This window comes from Maylandia zebra, linkage group LG6, assembly GCF_041146795.1.
Source record: "Maylandia zebra isolate NMK-2024a linkage group LG6, Mzebra_GT3a, whole genome shotgun sequence".
Taxonomy (NCBI): domain Eukaryota; kingdom Metazoa; phylum Chordata; class Actinopteri; order Cichliformes; family Cichlidae; genus Maylandia; species Maylandia zebra.
The window spans coordinates 22,084,909-22,101,164 of record NC_135172.1 but is presented as its reverse complement, the minus strand read 5'-3'; the positions used below and the strand labels follow the sequence as shown (position 1 = coordinate 22,101,164).

General features: G+C 41.9%; 1 protein-coding gene across 3 annotated transcripts; it reads right to left on the bottom strand.

The window, feature by feature from the left end:
- Nucleotides 1-1,048: 1,048 nt before the first annotated feature.
- On the bottom strand, nt 1,049-16,091 carry LOC101473017 (PRELI domain-containing protein 1, mitochondrial). Of its 3 annotated transcripts, XM_076884861.1 has the most exons (7): nt 15,764-15,927; nt 14,280-14,486; nt 13,357-13,582; nt 12,420-12,533; nt 11,485-11,563; nt 10,673-10,698; nt 1,049-3,757 (listed from the first exon to the last, which is right to left on the bottom strand). In XM_076884861.1, the coding sequence occupies exons 2-7, from the start codon at nt 14,369-14,371 to the stop codon at nt 3,722-3,724; spliced, it is 573 nt and encodes a 190-aa protein (XP_076740976.1). In that variant the 5' UTR covers nt 14,372-14,486; nt 15,764-15,927; the 3' UTR covers nt 1,049-3,721. The 3 variants fall into 3 exon arrangements, with proteins under 3 accessions (XP_076740976.1, XP_076740975.1, XP_014268852.2); XM_076884860.1 differs by lacking the exons at nt 10,673-10,698; nt 15,764-15,927 and adding an exon at nt 16,068-16,091; XM_014413366.3 differs by lacking the exon at nt 10,673-10,698.
- Nucleotides 16,092-16,256: the final 165 nt, after the last annotated feature.

The following is a 16,256-nucleotide window of genomic DNA, read 5'->3' as shown; positions in this document are numbered from 1 at the left end:
CCCACCTCCCCCTTTATCTCAGTTCCTACTGAAGCCGCTGTTGTACTACACCCTGTCCAGGCACTCCTCCGCCCTCTCGCTGCCCGCCCGTCTGCCAGCGCCGCCTCTGTCATGGAGATAAAAAACAAACACACACACACACACACACACTGGTGAACTCCCATGGCAGCTTCCAGTCGCCCCGAATGGTCACCGAAGGGGTTAAAAACTTCTGGGCTTGAAGCGTGTTTATCTTTATTTTGATTTTTTTGTCATTTTATTATTGTTGTATGTTGACTTGTTTGTTCGGTGGGAGCCACTGGGAGAGGAGCGATAAAAAAACAGAATAATCCAATCAATGGCAGCTTAACGGTGTTATCCTCCGAGCTCCCGGTGGTGCGTCCCAAACAAAGTGTTACCCATCGATCAGGGGACCTCTTGAGACACAGCAATATTACCATCTTGTGCTTTCTGAGGGAGGGTGGGGCGGGCGGGGCGCAGGGTTTTTAAAGACAAGCAGGTGGTTTTTGCTCTTGACTCTGTGGTGCATTGTTTTTTTGTTTTTGTTTTTTTTTGGTGACCAACTCTTATATATATTTTTTAATTTTTACCTCCTATCTGCACTCTCTCCATATTCTGCAGGAGGGGAAAAGAGTAACTATAGATGAGGAAAAAACAGCTGTTTGTTTTGGGGTTTTTTTAATCATCGAGTTTACATTCATGTCAAAGACTTTGTACATGACTGTTTGTAGCAAAAAATGTCCTTTTTTCAGTTTGTCAGTCAAATGAACAACTGAGTAAACCATTACTAAATGGCATATTCTCTCGCACAGAACCTCCCACAGCGATAATTGACATAAAAAGAAGCAGAAGACAAAAAGAGGGAGGGAGCGGGACGATGAGGCGGTTGGGGAGGGGGGGGGGGGGGGGGGGATAGATATGAGATTAGAGATTTTAAAAACACATACATATATTTTCACTCAGTGTAGTGTATGAGCAGCTGATTGGACATGCAGACATTTTGCTTGAATGTTGGATGGATCGTGTTTATGGGAAAATCTTTTAATGATGTGCCTTGGGGGGTGGGAGGGTTCTTTAAAGAGATTGTACCACTTAATGAACACTGTTGAATCAGTTGCCCTAACTTTAAAAAAAAAAACAACGAAGTTCCCCATCTTGTTCCACTTCCCTTCTCGTGACAGAAGAAGCAAACGGTTAACGGCAAGACACAGAGGAGAGTGGGGTTGTGCTGGGGTGGGAATGTTCATCAACATCAAAGTGGGATTTTATTTTAAAAAACAAAAAGTCATAACAAGTACACAAGAAAAGATTTGATGTTATTGCTTTCATGCTGCTGTTGCACAGAGATTTCTAAGAGCACAAAAGTTTGTTTTTTGGGTGGGTGTCAGCAGGCGGAGAAGAAAGAGGGTGGTGGGCATGACGGAGTATGGGGGGCGTCTGCAGCTCACGTGCACACAGATGAAGTGAGAAACACGTCTTTCTGTCCCTTAGCCTGCTGCTGCTTTAAAGGTGCTTCTACAAACCCACAGAATGACTTCCATGAAATCTTATTCCTGCCAAATAAAGAGTCACTTTTGAATCTTTTTAATGATTAATACGATAGCTTTAACTACCTGTAGGCTTTAGGCTTCCTGCTTTCTGCACTTCAGCCTTTTATTTTGTATTTTCTCCTTAATTGTTTTGTCCTACAACGTTATGGTTCCTTTTTTTCTTTGTACCCACATAGAAGCTAGAGGCTGAACTGGCTTGGATTTAGTTGAGGGGGAGATGATGAGGGGGTTTGTTTGGGCTGAGGGGGGAGTTCTGTGCCAGAGACCTGTGAATATGTTGCTTTTAAGCAGATGTGTAATTCAGAAGATGTATAAGTTCCATTTTTTTTTTGTGCGTGTGAGCGTGCGTACACGAGTACCTGGTGCTGGCTATGCTTTAGCAAACACTTTAAGGTATTGTGTATTCTCTCATTGTAATATAATTAAAATGTTTTATACAGAAAGCCGTGTGTGCTGGTGTCATCAGTGCTTTTCGGGGGAAGGTAGCAGATTAAAAACTGACGACCTACAGCTGAACAAAGCTGAAAGAAAATGTAGGTAAAGACGTTGAAAAGTTTCGGGGTTTCCTGTTTGGTTTACGCAGCTGTGAAACTGGAATATTGGGGGGGATGTTTAAAGTTCAGAGTTCATCTTTTGTCAGCGTGACAGCGAAGAGACATTGGGTGACGGCGTCAACAAACAGGCGCAATTAATTCGACAAATAACTCGTCAAACTTTTATTAAATCTCAGCTTAACACTGACGAGCTTCAAAACATGTCTAGCTATTAAACTGAAAGTCCAGAGATTTATGGACATCTTACAGCACAAAACCCTAAAGACTTCTTAAAAATACATCACATGAATAATTTTTAATGATAAATAAAATGTTGGAGCGAAAAAACAAATCCAGTCGATTCCAACAGTTTACAACAGGGGTGTCAAACATACAGCCCGGGGGCCAGAACCGGCCCACCAAAAGTGTCCAATCCGGCCCAGCAGATGGGTTTAGAAGAAAAACTTACATTTTTGACATTTCACTGCATTTGTCAGTTTTATTATTTTATTATTACTGACAAAAACATCACGCACAGCATAGCATAATACACCTAAACAAAAATAATAAAATTATTCTATAAAATTAACAGTAAAGATCTCTTATTTATTCATTTCATTTCATCCAGAAAAAAAAATTCTGTTATATTACAGAACAAAAAGACCCTTTTTCTGTTAATTTATGCTATTATTCCTTAACGTGAAAGCCAAACAGCCGTCCTTGTTTTTCATAATGCAGAACAACAGATATATTTAAAATTGCACTTCATGTTCATAACACATCATCGTTTAAGCGCGTAGTTAAACTTCTTTACGCTGAATCTAAAGGGCAAACAACTGGCAGTGTGTTTTTAAGACTTTATTAGGCAGTACTGTAGTTTCACTGGTCCGACCAACTTAAGATAAAATTACTCTCTATGCTGCCACAACAAAGAGTTTGACACCCCTGGTTTACAATAAAATAAACTTCAACAGTAAAGAAGATTTTACTAAAGCTTTAAATTTTCTTGTGATTATCCATGCATCAGTACAGACCTGCTGGCAGAAACATATATGCTTTCCAAACATAAGAACGATATTACAGCAGACGCTGTGTGCTGACACCTGTAACAGATATTCTCTGCAGTTTATTGCAGTGTCAAACCTGAAAAAATGAACCGTAAAGCATTTAAGTACAGTTAAGCATTCAACTACAGCTCTGATAACTAACCGATGAAGTTAAATTAAAATTACAAAGTCACGTGATCGTGATTTGGTCTAATTTGAGCTTTTAGCTGGAGCTCAATAATAAATGATATGTTAATAAATATAATAAACTTGAAAGAGCCAATGAGAAGAAAGCATATGTGCTGATAATAACGATGTTTATAATCGTCTTTGACAGCAGATTTGTCAGCAGAGGTAACCCGACAGAGGAGTCAGACTGTTTCTTATTAAGAGAAATCGTAAACAGCGAGCATACAGCAAAACTTCAAGATGATCGAGATGATCAAAGGCAATCATGCCGAGTCCACACACACACACACACACAGACACACAAACACACAGTGCTTTCAGATAAACTGCCGGGGTTTCTGTGGGACGGCAGCAGCTGAAGCCAGCGTCTTGGCTGCTTCTTTGGCCTTTTCTGACGCGTCCTTCACTGTGTCCCTGAGCAGCCGCTGGGGCGCCTCTCCTGTGGGAAGAGAGCGAGGGTGAGGCGGGAGAGAACGAGGACGACAGGCATCAGCAACACTGCGAGATCCTTGCTGAGATCAGGATGCTCACAGACACTTCTGTGGCCGATTTTCTCGTGACTTTCATGATTTAGTAGCTTGAGAAGTGTGCTGCCTTTTTTTGTTCTTGTTGTTGTTTTCGGAGCCACCCACAGGAAACAAGCACACAGAAACACACGCCTTCAAAAATCAAAGAGAATACTTTTACTACAGTGAAGATAAAGTGAGCTCCTCTCCGTGCACTTGTTAACTTTTACCAGACAGTGCTCACTCAGTTCAGCGCTGTTACTAAGTCAGACCTAATGATCACAATTGTGACTTTCCTCTAACAGTCATTAAAGGTAAGGAAAGGTAAGGTGACACATACAAAAAATAAATACATATCAACAAGGACCTTTCTAAAAAGGCTTCACTGAATAAGTCTGCACTCTCCTCATCTGTATGCTGTCAGGAACAGCCTCATACTGGATTTAGCGCCAGGGGCTGCACAGTCTATTTGTGTCTGCCCTGACTATGAACCCCACAACCTCGTGTGAGAACAACAACCTGAGTCACAAAAAGACACAGTGATCCCCCCCCACTCAAACACGAGATGATAAGGAGATACATTTCCTTCAATTCTGCACTTTTATTTTTTTAAACCGAGACGTAGATATGAAGTGCGAGTGTGCGTTAGCGCTGTCAAAGGGAAAGGGCTCTTTGTGTGTCTGAACGCTGACAATAACAGCGGGGAGGGACTCCTTACGGTCAAAAACAAAAGTCTCTCACGTTTTTTCAAGGCAGCATTTTTTAAACAAAGCAAAAATTGCTTATTGGATTTAAATGTAGTAAGCAATATTAAAAAGAAAAAAAATCCAATCAGCAAACTATAGTAAAATTCATATCAGCAAAGATATGAACTTCTGGAGACGTGTGGTACTTTCAGATACTCGCATGCCAACTGTCTAAGAAAACATGTTTTGTATCCCAAGATTGTATCTTGGATCAAATCAAATAAATGCATAATTATAATAAAGGTCAATCAAATGGACCAATATGGCAAGGCCATGATGATCCAATAGGTAAAGTAAATCCTTCAGACAACAATTCTGATGGCTAAAGAGCCAAATGGGACAGGCGGAAAAAAAAAAAAAAAAAAAAAAAAGTATTATTTTGTATTTTGTCTGTGAAGGTTCTCAGTCATCCAGGTCATCGTAGTCAAAGGCGCTTGCAAAGAAAAGCGTCTGGACTTCTTTAAGTTGCTTGAAGATGTTTCACCTCTCATCCGAGAAGCTTCTTCAGTTCTAAGGTCAAATGGTGGAGAGTCCCAGAAATAAACCTAGTGGGAGTGACCCCCCACAGAGGGACAAAAGGACCCCCTGATGATCCTCTAATCGCCTGAGCCAAGGTGGGAAACTGGGTGTGGGTCCCAATCAGCCAGAGTTTCGGGTGTGTTCATTGTGAAACCTGGCCCCACCTTATCATGCGAATTCCTGAAGTCAGATGGCCCAGGATGTGAGTGGGCGTTAAGGCGTCTGGGAAGGGATCTCAAAACTGGATTATAGATGGCAGAGAGTTGGTGTCGTAAACCCCCGCCTCTGTTCAAAGATGGTCGCTCACAGTGGACATAGATGGCTTCTTTCACTCCTCTTTCAAACCATCTGTCCTCTCTGTCCAAAATGTGAACATTGGCATCCTTGAAGGAGTGTCCTTTATCCTTAAGATGCAGATGGATTGCTGAGTCTTGTCCTGTGGAGGTGGCTCCTCTGTGTTGTGCCATGCGCTTGTGAAGTGGCTGTTTGATCTCTCCAATGTAGAGGTCTGAGCATTCCTCGCTGCACTGTACAGCATACACCACATTGTTAAGTCTGTGTTTTGGCGTTTTGTCTTTCGGGTGAACCAGTTTCTGTCTGAGCGTGTTGCTGGGTCTGAAATACACTGGGATGTCATGCTTGGAGAAAACTCTCCTGAGTTTCTCTGATACACCGGCTACATAGGGGATGACAATGTTGTTGCGTCTGTCCTTCTTATCCTCCCTCGCTGGTGTCTGGTCTTCTTTTCTGTGCCTCTTTGCTGACTTTAAGAACGCCCATTTAGGATAGCCGCACGTTTTGAGTGCTTCCTTTACATGTGTGTGTTCCTTCTTTTTTCCTTCAGGCTTAGAGGGAACATGTTCTGCCCGGTGGTGTAGGGTCCTAATTACTCCAAGTTTGTGTTCCAAAGGGTGATGGGAGTCAAAGTTCATCCTGAACCTACACAACCCAGAGAAGAAAACACACCTGATGCCAGTCAGGAGAAATGGGTTAAGAACTTTTCAGACAGGATTCTCACTGAACTTGAAAAGAAAGTATTAGCCAAAGGACTCAATTTTGCCATTTCTCCACAACAGTTGCCCATAGTGGACCTCATCACAGCCACAGAATCTGCCATACGGATTAATAAATTATCACAGACAGAAGCAGAGCAAATCAGGATGAAAGTCTCAGCCACGCTCTCCAGTGCCAAAGTCCCTCCATCCAACCTCACAATACAGGAAAAGAAGGCCGTCGCTTCCCTGAGCAAAGACCACAACATCACTGTTTTACCAGCTGATAAGGGAAGATGCACCGTGGTCCTAAACACTACAGATTACCATACAAAGATCACTACTCTCCTCAGTGACAACAATACCTACGAAGCCTTAAAGCAAGACCCCACAAGCAGCTACAAAAAGAAAGTTATAGCTTGCCTTCAAGACTTTGAAAAGGACAAAATTATTGACCGCCTTACATATCACCGCCTTTACCCAGGGGATGCCATACCCTGCATCTATGGACTTCCTAAGATCCACAAGGAAGCTGTCCCACTCAGACCCATAGTCAGTAGCATAAACTCAGCCACTTATAACATTGCTAAACACCTTGCTACCATCCTTGCTCCTCTCGTGGGGAACACCCCACACCACATCAAGAACTCCACCGACTTCACCGACAAGGTCCAGAAACTTACCGTGGATCCAGATGAAACCATGGTGTCCTTTGATGTAGTCTCTCTCTTCACTTGCATACCCACCACGGAGGCCGTGGAGACTGTCAGAAAACGATTACAAGAAGACAGCTCCTTGGAGGACAGGACCAACTTCACACCCGATCAGATCTGCACACTGTTAGACCTCTGCCTCACCACTACATATTTCAAATACAACGAAGGCTTTTACAGACAAAAACATGGCTGTGCCATGGGCTCCCCCGTGTCACCTATTGTAGCCAACCTTTACATGGAGGAAGTGGAAAGGAAGGCTCTTGGCTCTTTCAAAGGAAGAGTACCCAGCCACTGGTACAGATATGTGGACGACACCTGGGTCAAAATCAAGACACAAGAAGTGGAATCCTTCACTGTGCACATCAACGCTGTGGATAAAAACATCAAGTTCACCAGGGAAGACACAAAGGACAACTGTCTGCCTTTCCTGGAATGCGCTGTGCACATTGAAGAGAACGGCAAACTCAACATCGAAGTTTACCGGAAGCCCACACACACGGACCAGTACCTCCTCTTTGACTCCCATCACCCTTTGGAACACAAACTTGGAGTAATTAGGACCCTACACCACCGGGCAGAACATGTTCCCTCTAAGCCTGAAGGGAAAAAGAAGGAACACACACATGTAAAGGAAGCACTCAAAACGTGCGGCTATCCTAAATGGGCGTTCTTAAAGTCAGCAAAGAGGCACAGAAAAGAAGACCAGACACCAGAGAGGGAGGATAAGAAGGACAGACGCAACAACATTGTCATCCCCTATGTAGCCGGTGTATCAGAGAAACTCAGGAGAGTTTTCTCCAAGCATGACATCCCGGTGTATTTCAGACCCAGCAACACGCTCAGACAGAAACTGGTTCACCCGAAAGACAAAACGCCTAAACACAAACTTAACAATGTGGTGTATGCTGTACAGTGCAGCGAGGAATGCTCAGACCTCTACATTGGAGAGACCAAACAGCCACTTCACAAGCGCATGGCACAACACAGAAGAGCCACCTCCACAGGACAAGACTCAGCAGTCCATCTGCATCTTAAGGATAAAGGACACTCTTTCGAGGATGCCAATGTTTACATTTTGGACAGAGAGGACAGATGGTTTGAAAGAGGAGTGAAAGAAGCCATCTATGTCCACTGTGAGCGACCATCTTTGAACAGAGGCGGGGGTTTACGACACCAACTCTCTGCCATCTATAATCCAGTTTTGAGATCCCTTCCCAGACGCCTTAACGCCCACTCACATCCTGGGCCATCTGACCTCAGGAATTCGCATGATAAGGTGGGGCCAGGTTTCACAATGAACACACCCGAAACTCTGGCTGATTGGGACCCACGCCCAGTTTCCCACCTTGGCTCAGGCGATTAGAGGATCATCAGGGGGTCCTCTTGTCCCTCTGTGGGGGGTCACTCCCACTAGGTTTATTTCTGGGACTCTCCACCATTTGACCTTAGAACTGAAGAAGCTTCTCGGATGAGAGGTGAAACGTCTTCAAGCAACTTAAAGAAGTCCAGACGCTTTTCTTTGCAAGCGCCTTTGACTATTTTGTATTTTTTAAAGTTATTTATTTTCATTTCATTAGTTCATTTTTTTAAATTAATTAATAAATTTTTAACTTATTTATCTAGCTGCCAGCATTGCTGAAACCATGTTAATAAAAAAAAAAAATCCACCCCTGTGTGCGATCAAAATGTCAGAAATATTTCAGCATTCCCGTCGTCTGGGTTTACCCACACTGCCTGAACGTTAAAGAGTCCTTGCAGACTACAAACACGGGTGGGAAATAACCTTCCGGTCTGTTTCTGTGCTGTGGCATTTCAGGTGATTTTCATTCATTATGTTATGAAACAAATACGGCTGTTTACATTTAGACATCTCAGGACCTGACGACCTCTGAACACACCCTCATCAGTCCATCTCTCTGTATGTGCTCTTAAATAGCAAACTAACACATAACCATAGATTTCTCCTTTACACTGACAATTTCCCTAACAAATGAACGAGGTAAGGACAAACCTTTTTGACTAAGAAAATCGAATTCATCATTGTGTTTACCACCAGAATACAACATATGCTGAAATCCTTCTAAAAGTGAGTTTTGCCACTCTGTAGCCGTTTCGGTAATGCCTCTGGGCCGTTATTTTGAAGGTGTGCGTGTACAAACAAAGACTGAGCAACAGTGCTTAAAAATGCTCTCATAAACGCTCTGCTCACATTGATTCTTGCTTAACCCATATGGAAAAGATATATATAAATCTTATAAAGTTTGTATCTGTCTTGTATGAAACTTGTATGTTTTGGATACTTACTAAAAAAAATATATGAAAGTAATGAGAAAGTGGCCACTTTCATGAGTAAATCATATAAGTTTTTACTATTTCTTTTCCATATGGGAAGATAAGGCTGAAAAACCTTCCCTCTGCCCCAAGCTTACACTTCTCTTCCAAACATGTAGACGAAGTGTAAGCTTATACAGTTGGTATGAAGTGACCCAAAGGATACATTGTGTTGTTTACATCAAATTCTATTGTCCAATTTTGGTGAGCTTGTGTAAATTGTAGCCTGAGTTTCCTGTTCTTAGCTGACAGATTGCACCTGCTGTGGTCTTCTGCTGCTGTAATCTATCTGCTTCAAGGTTGTACATTCAAAGATGGTCTTGTGCCTTCTCTGGTTGTAATGGCATAACAACATGGTATGCAGGGTGCTCAGCTGCGGACAGGAAAGTACTGCAGAGGGTCATCAACACAGCCCAGAAGATCACTGGCTGCTCTCTGCCCAGCCTGGAGGTCACTGCAAACTCTCGGTACCTCAGCAGAGCTGGCAATATCATCAAGGACCACTCTCACCCCAGCAACCAACTGTTTGAACTATTACCGTCAGGCCGACGGTACAGGTCACATAAAACCAGGACAAACAGATTCAGGGATAGCTTCTTTCCCAGAGCTACCACCGTAGTAAATAAGCACAAAAACAATTGAACCTATTCCATACCGTCACTGTCATTATATTATGCTGCTATTCATACTGTCATTATATTAATGCTGCTATGCTGTATATATTGTACATACTATTGTTTGAGTACTTACGATTGTTTTTTTGTACTTTTTATATTTTACATTTATATTTATTATTGAAACTTGCACCAAGGGAGTGGCACTCCAATTTCGTTGTACATAACCCCTAACCCTGTACAATGACAATAAAGGCTATTCTATTCTATTCTAATGAGAGACAATTTGAGTTACTGTCGCCTTCCTATCAGATCCTATGGCTCCAACAAGGCAAAACTGCAGCTCACTGGACATTTTCTCCTTTTCATTCTCTGTAAACGTAGAAATGGTTGCGAAAATCTCAGCAGATCAGCAGTTACTGAAATACCCAGACCGGCCCATCTGGCACCCTCAACCACGGCACATGTAAAGTCACTTAAATTCCTCCTCATAATGATGCACAGCTTGAATTTAAGCAGGTTATCTTGACTGGGTCTAAATACCTAAATGGCACCCAGCTGCTTCCACGTGATTGGCTGATTAGATATTTGCATTAACAAGCATCTGAACAGGCCTGCCTAACAAAGAGTCCAGTGAGTGTGATCTTCTCTACATGAAGGTTTGCCAAATTTGATGAAATTCCTTCAGTGGTTGATGATGACTCAAAACATCACAACCGTATTTAATTCGTTTTAAAATAAGAATCACATCAGAATCAACTAAACAACACATCTACTTCTATACTCTAAACTACTATTTAGATCACTGTTGCTCAGACAGGGTAAAAAGTTACTGCCTCAGCTACGCTGTCTACTCTGTGCAGCAACATGTGACAACCCCCGGGCAACGCCTGGGATGGCAGATGGATGCCTCAGTCCTAGCACACTTACCATGACGCTCAGCCTGATGCCGATTCCTGTAGTGGCATCAACAAAAGTGGCAACAGGACGGAATCACACAATCAAGACACACGTACGCTGCATCAGCACAACACACAGTTTGGAACAATGTAAATATTATCTTATTCTTTGGGGTTAAATTTGACTTTCCACACTTAATGTACAAATTATTTGAGGTTATTCGTAGTGCGCAGACTTACAGTACTTTTAAAAAAAATCCCTCAAATGTGAACATTTTCAGGTTTAGCTGGTGTCCTATTATTTTAAACTAAACCCTACCCAATATGAGAAACTGATAAATCAACACTAGAAAAAGTGACTCATCTGCAGATGGTTCATCTCTAAGTGTTGTTGTTTCTTTAATACATCTCTTCATACATCCCTCATTATGATTTACTCTGTTAAACTCTCTTTATGCAACACTGACTACCTAAATTATTTCTGTCCAAACCTAAATTAGGAAATTGTGCCATTTGTGACTGTAGCTGTCATGGTTTCACATCCCCCCGCCTTTTATCACATGGCACGTGGAGGAGTAAGATTTCTTCAGGCTATTTGTCAATTATGTATTTTCAGGATGCTGGGAAGTTTAGTGTTGAGTCCAGAGTGGCAGGGGTGAGCCCCTTCAGGTTGTTATGACAGCAGTCCTGTGTTTCTGGGGCGAAAAGAAAGCTCCATTTCCTGTTTAAGTTTTCCCCCCTTCCAGAAATGGCAACAGTTAAAAATAAGCTGTTTTGTTTTCCTCTGCTTTTCCTCCTGCTCTCTGCCCTGTTTCAGCTGGAACACACATGAAGTGTACATACCCTGCAGGTTGGACAGCGCGTATTCCAGCCCCTTCATGGCCTTCACCTGGTTGCTCTTGAAGCGAGCCAAACCAAACTCCTGTGAGAAGACAGAACAGGAAATGGCTTTACACAGGGGAGATTGTCTGGGAAACAACACCGTCTTGTCACTGCAAGTCTCTGGGGATATCCAAACAAGCCTGGCATCTTCCATATTTAATGATTCCAATTTAGTAGACTTATTTTTTGTTTTGTTTTTTTGCTGTAATTTCACTTCTCCCACTACTTTATTTTAGCATGAGCGCTAAAGTAAAGATCTGAAAATTCAGGACATCGGCCTCTAGAATGAAAAGAATTGCATCTATTCTATCTGAACCGCCGTAGAGTAGATGAAAGCAGACGAATAAATGCTTCTAAGAGTACTCATATCATTCCTGTGCTGACTGACATCTAACTTACCTAAAGGGCAGATGGGCTCTTACTGAAAGAAAAGAATTCATTTACCGTCTTGTGTCTATCACACAAAGGAAAGCCAGAGTACAGACTGTATATAAAAGTTGGGAGAAGCAACCATGACATCGCTGTGTGGTTTGTGGATTATTTTTTTTGAATTTGCAGATTTAGCACGTTAGACATTTATAGATGGTTAGCGCAAACAGTTGCTCTTACTAAGAAACTAAGAAAACGGCACAATAAATCTTTATTCTGTTTAGTTTACTAAACACGGGATCATAACTTCTTTTAAAAAGGAACATCATGATTTGAATTTAGCAACCAAGTCCAAAAATGTAGGAGGATAGTGCTTACTTTGAGCTCCTAAATCAAATAAGAAGTCTGATTGTTTCCTCACAGAGGTCTGCTTGCAGCTACATGAGTTGCCCTCTGCTGGCAATGAGAGTGAATGCAGGTCTCAGGCACATTTATATACAGTGGTTTTGGCTGGGGTCTGTCTGTACCTGAATGGGTTTGGAGAAGCCATAAATGCTCGAGGATATCCACGCCTCACGTTTCAGCTGTGTGGTCGCTGGATGCTCCACTGAGCCTTGGAAAACACAACGCTCCTCAACAGACTTGATTGGGAAAGAAAAGTGACAGCAGGTTATAATAAACTAAGATGCAACTCAACAGATTTACTATGGAAGTCATCATTTCAGGATTTTAAGTAACTCGTGGTCTTGGCAACAAGATTTCTGGAGACGTAACTTCACTAAAGACGATCTTTCTTTCTGCAAAAGCCTTTGAAGGATTTGAAGAACTGTTTTTGTCTCAACAACTGCACAGAACTACCATGTCTCAAAATGTTTTCCATATTTTCCCATGAAGCCATCATGTTTCAGACTGCAGCAAATTAAAAACACAAGCATCATCAAGTATGTTGTAACGTAGTGCAGTTTTCATTAAAGTTTTAAGAAAAGATCATAAAAATATAACATTTAGTTGTGTGTATAAATGCGTGTGCGAAATAAGGACCTCTGTCCTTGTGTGAACTGATTTCTTTATTCCTGTTATTGTCTGTGCCAGACTCTGGCAACCCACAGTACTCTACAACACCTGTAACCACAACAGTGATGTGATGTCAGACCACATTACTTTCCTTATATCATGGCAGCAAGATGACAGCTTTGACAGAAGTCCTACACAGTTTCACATGTAAAAAAACAAAACACAAACAACACATACCTACTTTCACAGCAACTTCAGCAGAAAAACAAGCAGAGTCAAGTGAAAATTTTAATTTCTCTCCACCACACAAGATCACAAAGGCAATGATGATTAAAACCCATCAGGAAAAAGGCATAACACAGGAAACTGGCTGCGTGTTGATTAGAATCTCTCTGAAACAGCTCAACAAGTAGACGGCAGGAAAAAAACAACAACAACACAAAGCCTCACCATGAGAGTTGTGTGGTTGAGGTTCCAGGTGTAGGTGGTCAGGCTCTTGTTCACTGGGTCCACGATGGAGTCCTCGATGATGTACACAGAGCGAGACATGCCGGCGGGGAAGAGCCGCTCCGCCCAGCGAGGCAATCGATTGGTCTTCATTAGAAGCCGTCTGGAGAGGAGCCGGTGGTCTGCTGTTACCTCCCGGTACACGACGTCCTCCGTGAGAACATGGGTGCTGGGTGACACAAAAACACACAGCCACATCACCTACAGGGTTACTGTGAGGCTTCTCATCTGTTTCTAGTGTACGTTCAAAGAGTGCACCATCATAATATACACCAAAAGAAAGAAGAAAAATATATGCAAGTAAAATATTCTGATGTCGTCTAAGTCAGGCATAAAAAAAACAAGAAGCACATAAACCACCTGCCCACCTCGATCAGCCAAACTTAGTTTTGCTTCTCTGATACACTGTCTCAGTTCTCAATCTCACTCAAGACTGACAAGCGTATTTTTGCTTGCGAGCCTCCAAAATTGAAACAATATACAGGCATCACCTGCACGACTGCCTAGTTTTGAAGAATGATTAAACAATACACTAAAACATTGCACTACATAATTATTTACATTTTCTAAACCACAGTTCAGCAAAGTTAATGTAATTCCTACTTTCCAACTAGTGAGGAGATCAGGGGAAATAGAAAGCATTTAAAAGATATCACACAGCATTCAAATGTTCACTAAAAGTAAAAGCCAGCAATGGTAATCCCAAAGTCAAAAAGGACTCGTTTTTTTGGCACCTTAATTTTTAGTAGCAAATTTTATGGCTCTCCATGTGACGGCTGAAGGAGGACTGACATCTGAAGGCATGCTGCTAGTGTTTTCTAATGAGCACCTTTGATAAAATACTGATTATGAGAATGCTGGAGTACCTGAATGGGTTTGGGTACCTCTGCCAGAAAGCAGAGACAACATGGTCCCATGTACTCCTGATGTCGGTGCTGCTACAGAAATACTTGACCATTTTTTTTTTGATGGTGTGCAGGACGGTGTGAATCCCAAACCCTGAGGTCCCTCGCTGTGATTATACAAATCAGTGAAAAGTTTGGTGCTGACTCCATCCACAGTCTGTGGTGATCCTGCAAAAGTGAAGGGAACAATGAGTAAAAAGGTTACGCGGATAAAAATGCTGAATAAAGAGTATTTTACTGCTGGGTGGGATGGACATGGTCAGCACCAATAGTCAGATAGGCTGTGGCATGTAAACGATGGTCAGTTGGTAATAAGGGGCCCAAAGTGTGCCAAGAAAGTATCTCAAACACTATTACAACTTCAACAGTCTGCACCATTAATAAAAAGCAGGATGGATCCACGCTTTCATGTCATTTACACAAAACCTCTGATCCTACCATCTTAATGTCTCAGAAATAGAGACTAATCAGACCAGGCAGCATTTTTACAAGCTTCTATTGTCCAATTTCAGGAAGCATGTGTGAATTGTGGCCTCAGTTTCCTGTTCTCAGGTGATAGGAGTAACAGCTTGTTCTGCTGCTTCAGAGCTTGATGTAGTGTTGGCTCTTTCGCATATCATGATTGTAACCAGTGTTCATTTGAGCTGCTATTGCCTTCCCATCAGTTGAATGTTCTCTGACAATCATTCAGACCTGCAACCAGCTCACTGGATATTTTCTCTCTTTTTTTGGGCTTATTCTCTATAAACCCTAGAGATGGCTGTGCAGGAAAATCCCAGTAGATCAGCAGTTTCTGAATGCTTAGAGCAGTCCGCCTGGTACCAACAACAACGCCACATTGAAATCACCTTAAACTCCAGCAGGTCATCTGGAGCATACCTGCCGGCCTAAATGCACCGAGCTGCTGCGATGTGATCAGTCGATTAGCTAAAACAATGTGAACAGGTGTATCTAATAAAGTGGCCGGTGACTTTATGTTTTTCGATTTTGTTGTATAGACTTCAATGGGTCCCCCAAATATCCATTTTTTTTTCAATTACAGCACCAATAAAACATTTTTGAAACCACCATTTGTTATCTTTTATTGACTTTTCACATTTTCATAGCTCAACATGACGTAAGTCCTTACGTAATATACGCACGTCACCTTGACATATGGTTGGCTGGTTATCGGTACCGTTGGTTTGCTGGACAGCTAAGAGCTATCAAGTTAGCTTCCAGAAACCACTTAATTAACCACATAATTCAAGTGATTTACCTCTAAATGTTATACTGAGCTTAAGTAAAAGACCGGTTATTTCACAGCTTAATGTTAACTGAGTTCAGAGTTTGACAGGAGGTTTACAGCAATAATACCGCACTTCAAGTTTCGGTAGCCTCCCGTTCCGTTAAATGGCCACTAACCGAAATGTGAAACATTCCGGAAATAGTATAAGCAAGCTTACCTGTAGTTGCTGCTACTTTAATGCTAGGCTAATAAATATTAGTTGTTTGTTGAGCCTAAAGCCAACAAACTAACTGATGTTAGCTAGTTATATTCATAGTGTCATATGAACCCGGTCAGCCAGCTCCGAGTCGTAGGTCGGACCGTTTTACTGTAAAGCCACTTCCGGTTGTCGTTTTAAAGTAAAAGCTCTCACAAACATTTCTCTTTTCACGCATTGGAGACTGCTGTGTGATACAAAGACCTGATGGCTAGTCCCGAATTTTGAACCTTTAAAATATATATATATTTAACGAGGAACCTACAGTTTTCATAAAAGTACTCATGAAATACTTGTATTTAGATTCCCATCGTGCCTATTCTTGCCTGCTGGTGTTCTAATTTAAACAGTCAGCTAAAATAAACATTAGCTGCATCCGTTACAATGTAGTAAAGACACTTATTTAATTCTAGAAAAACAGTGAGAAGATGAAGCCAGTGAACAGTTTTTACAG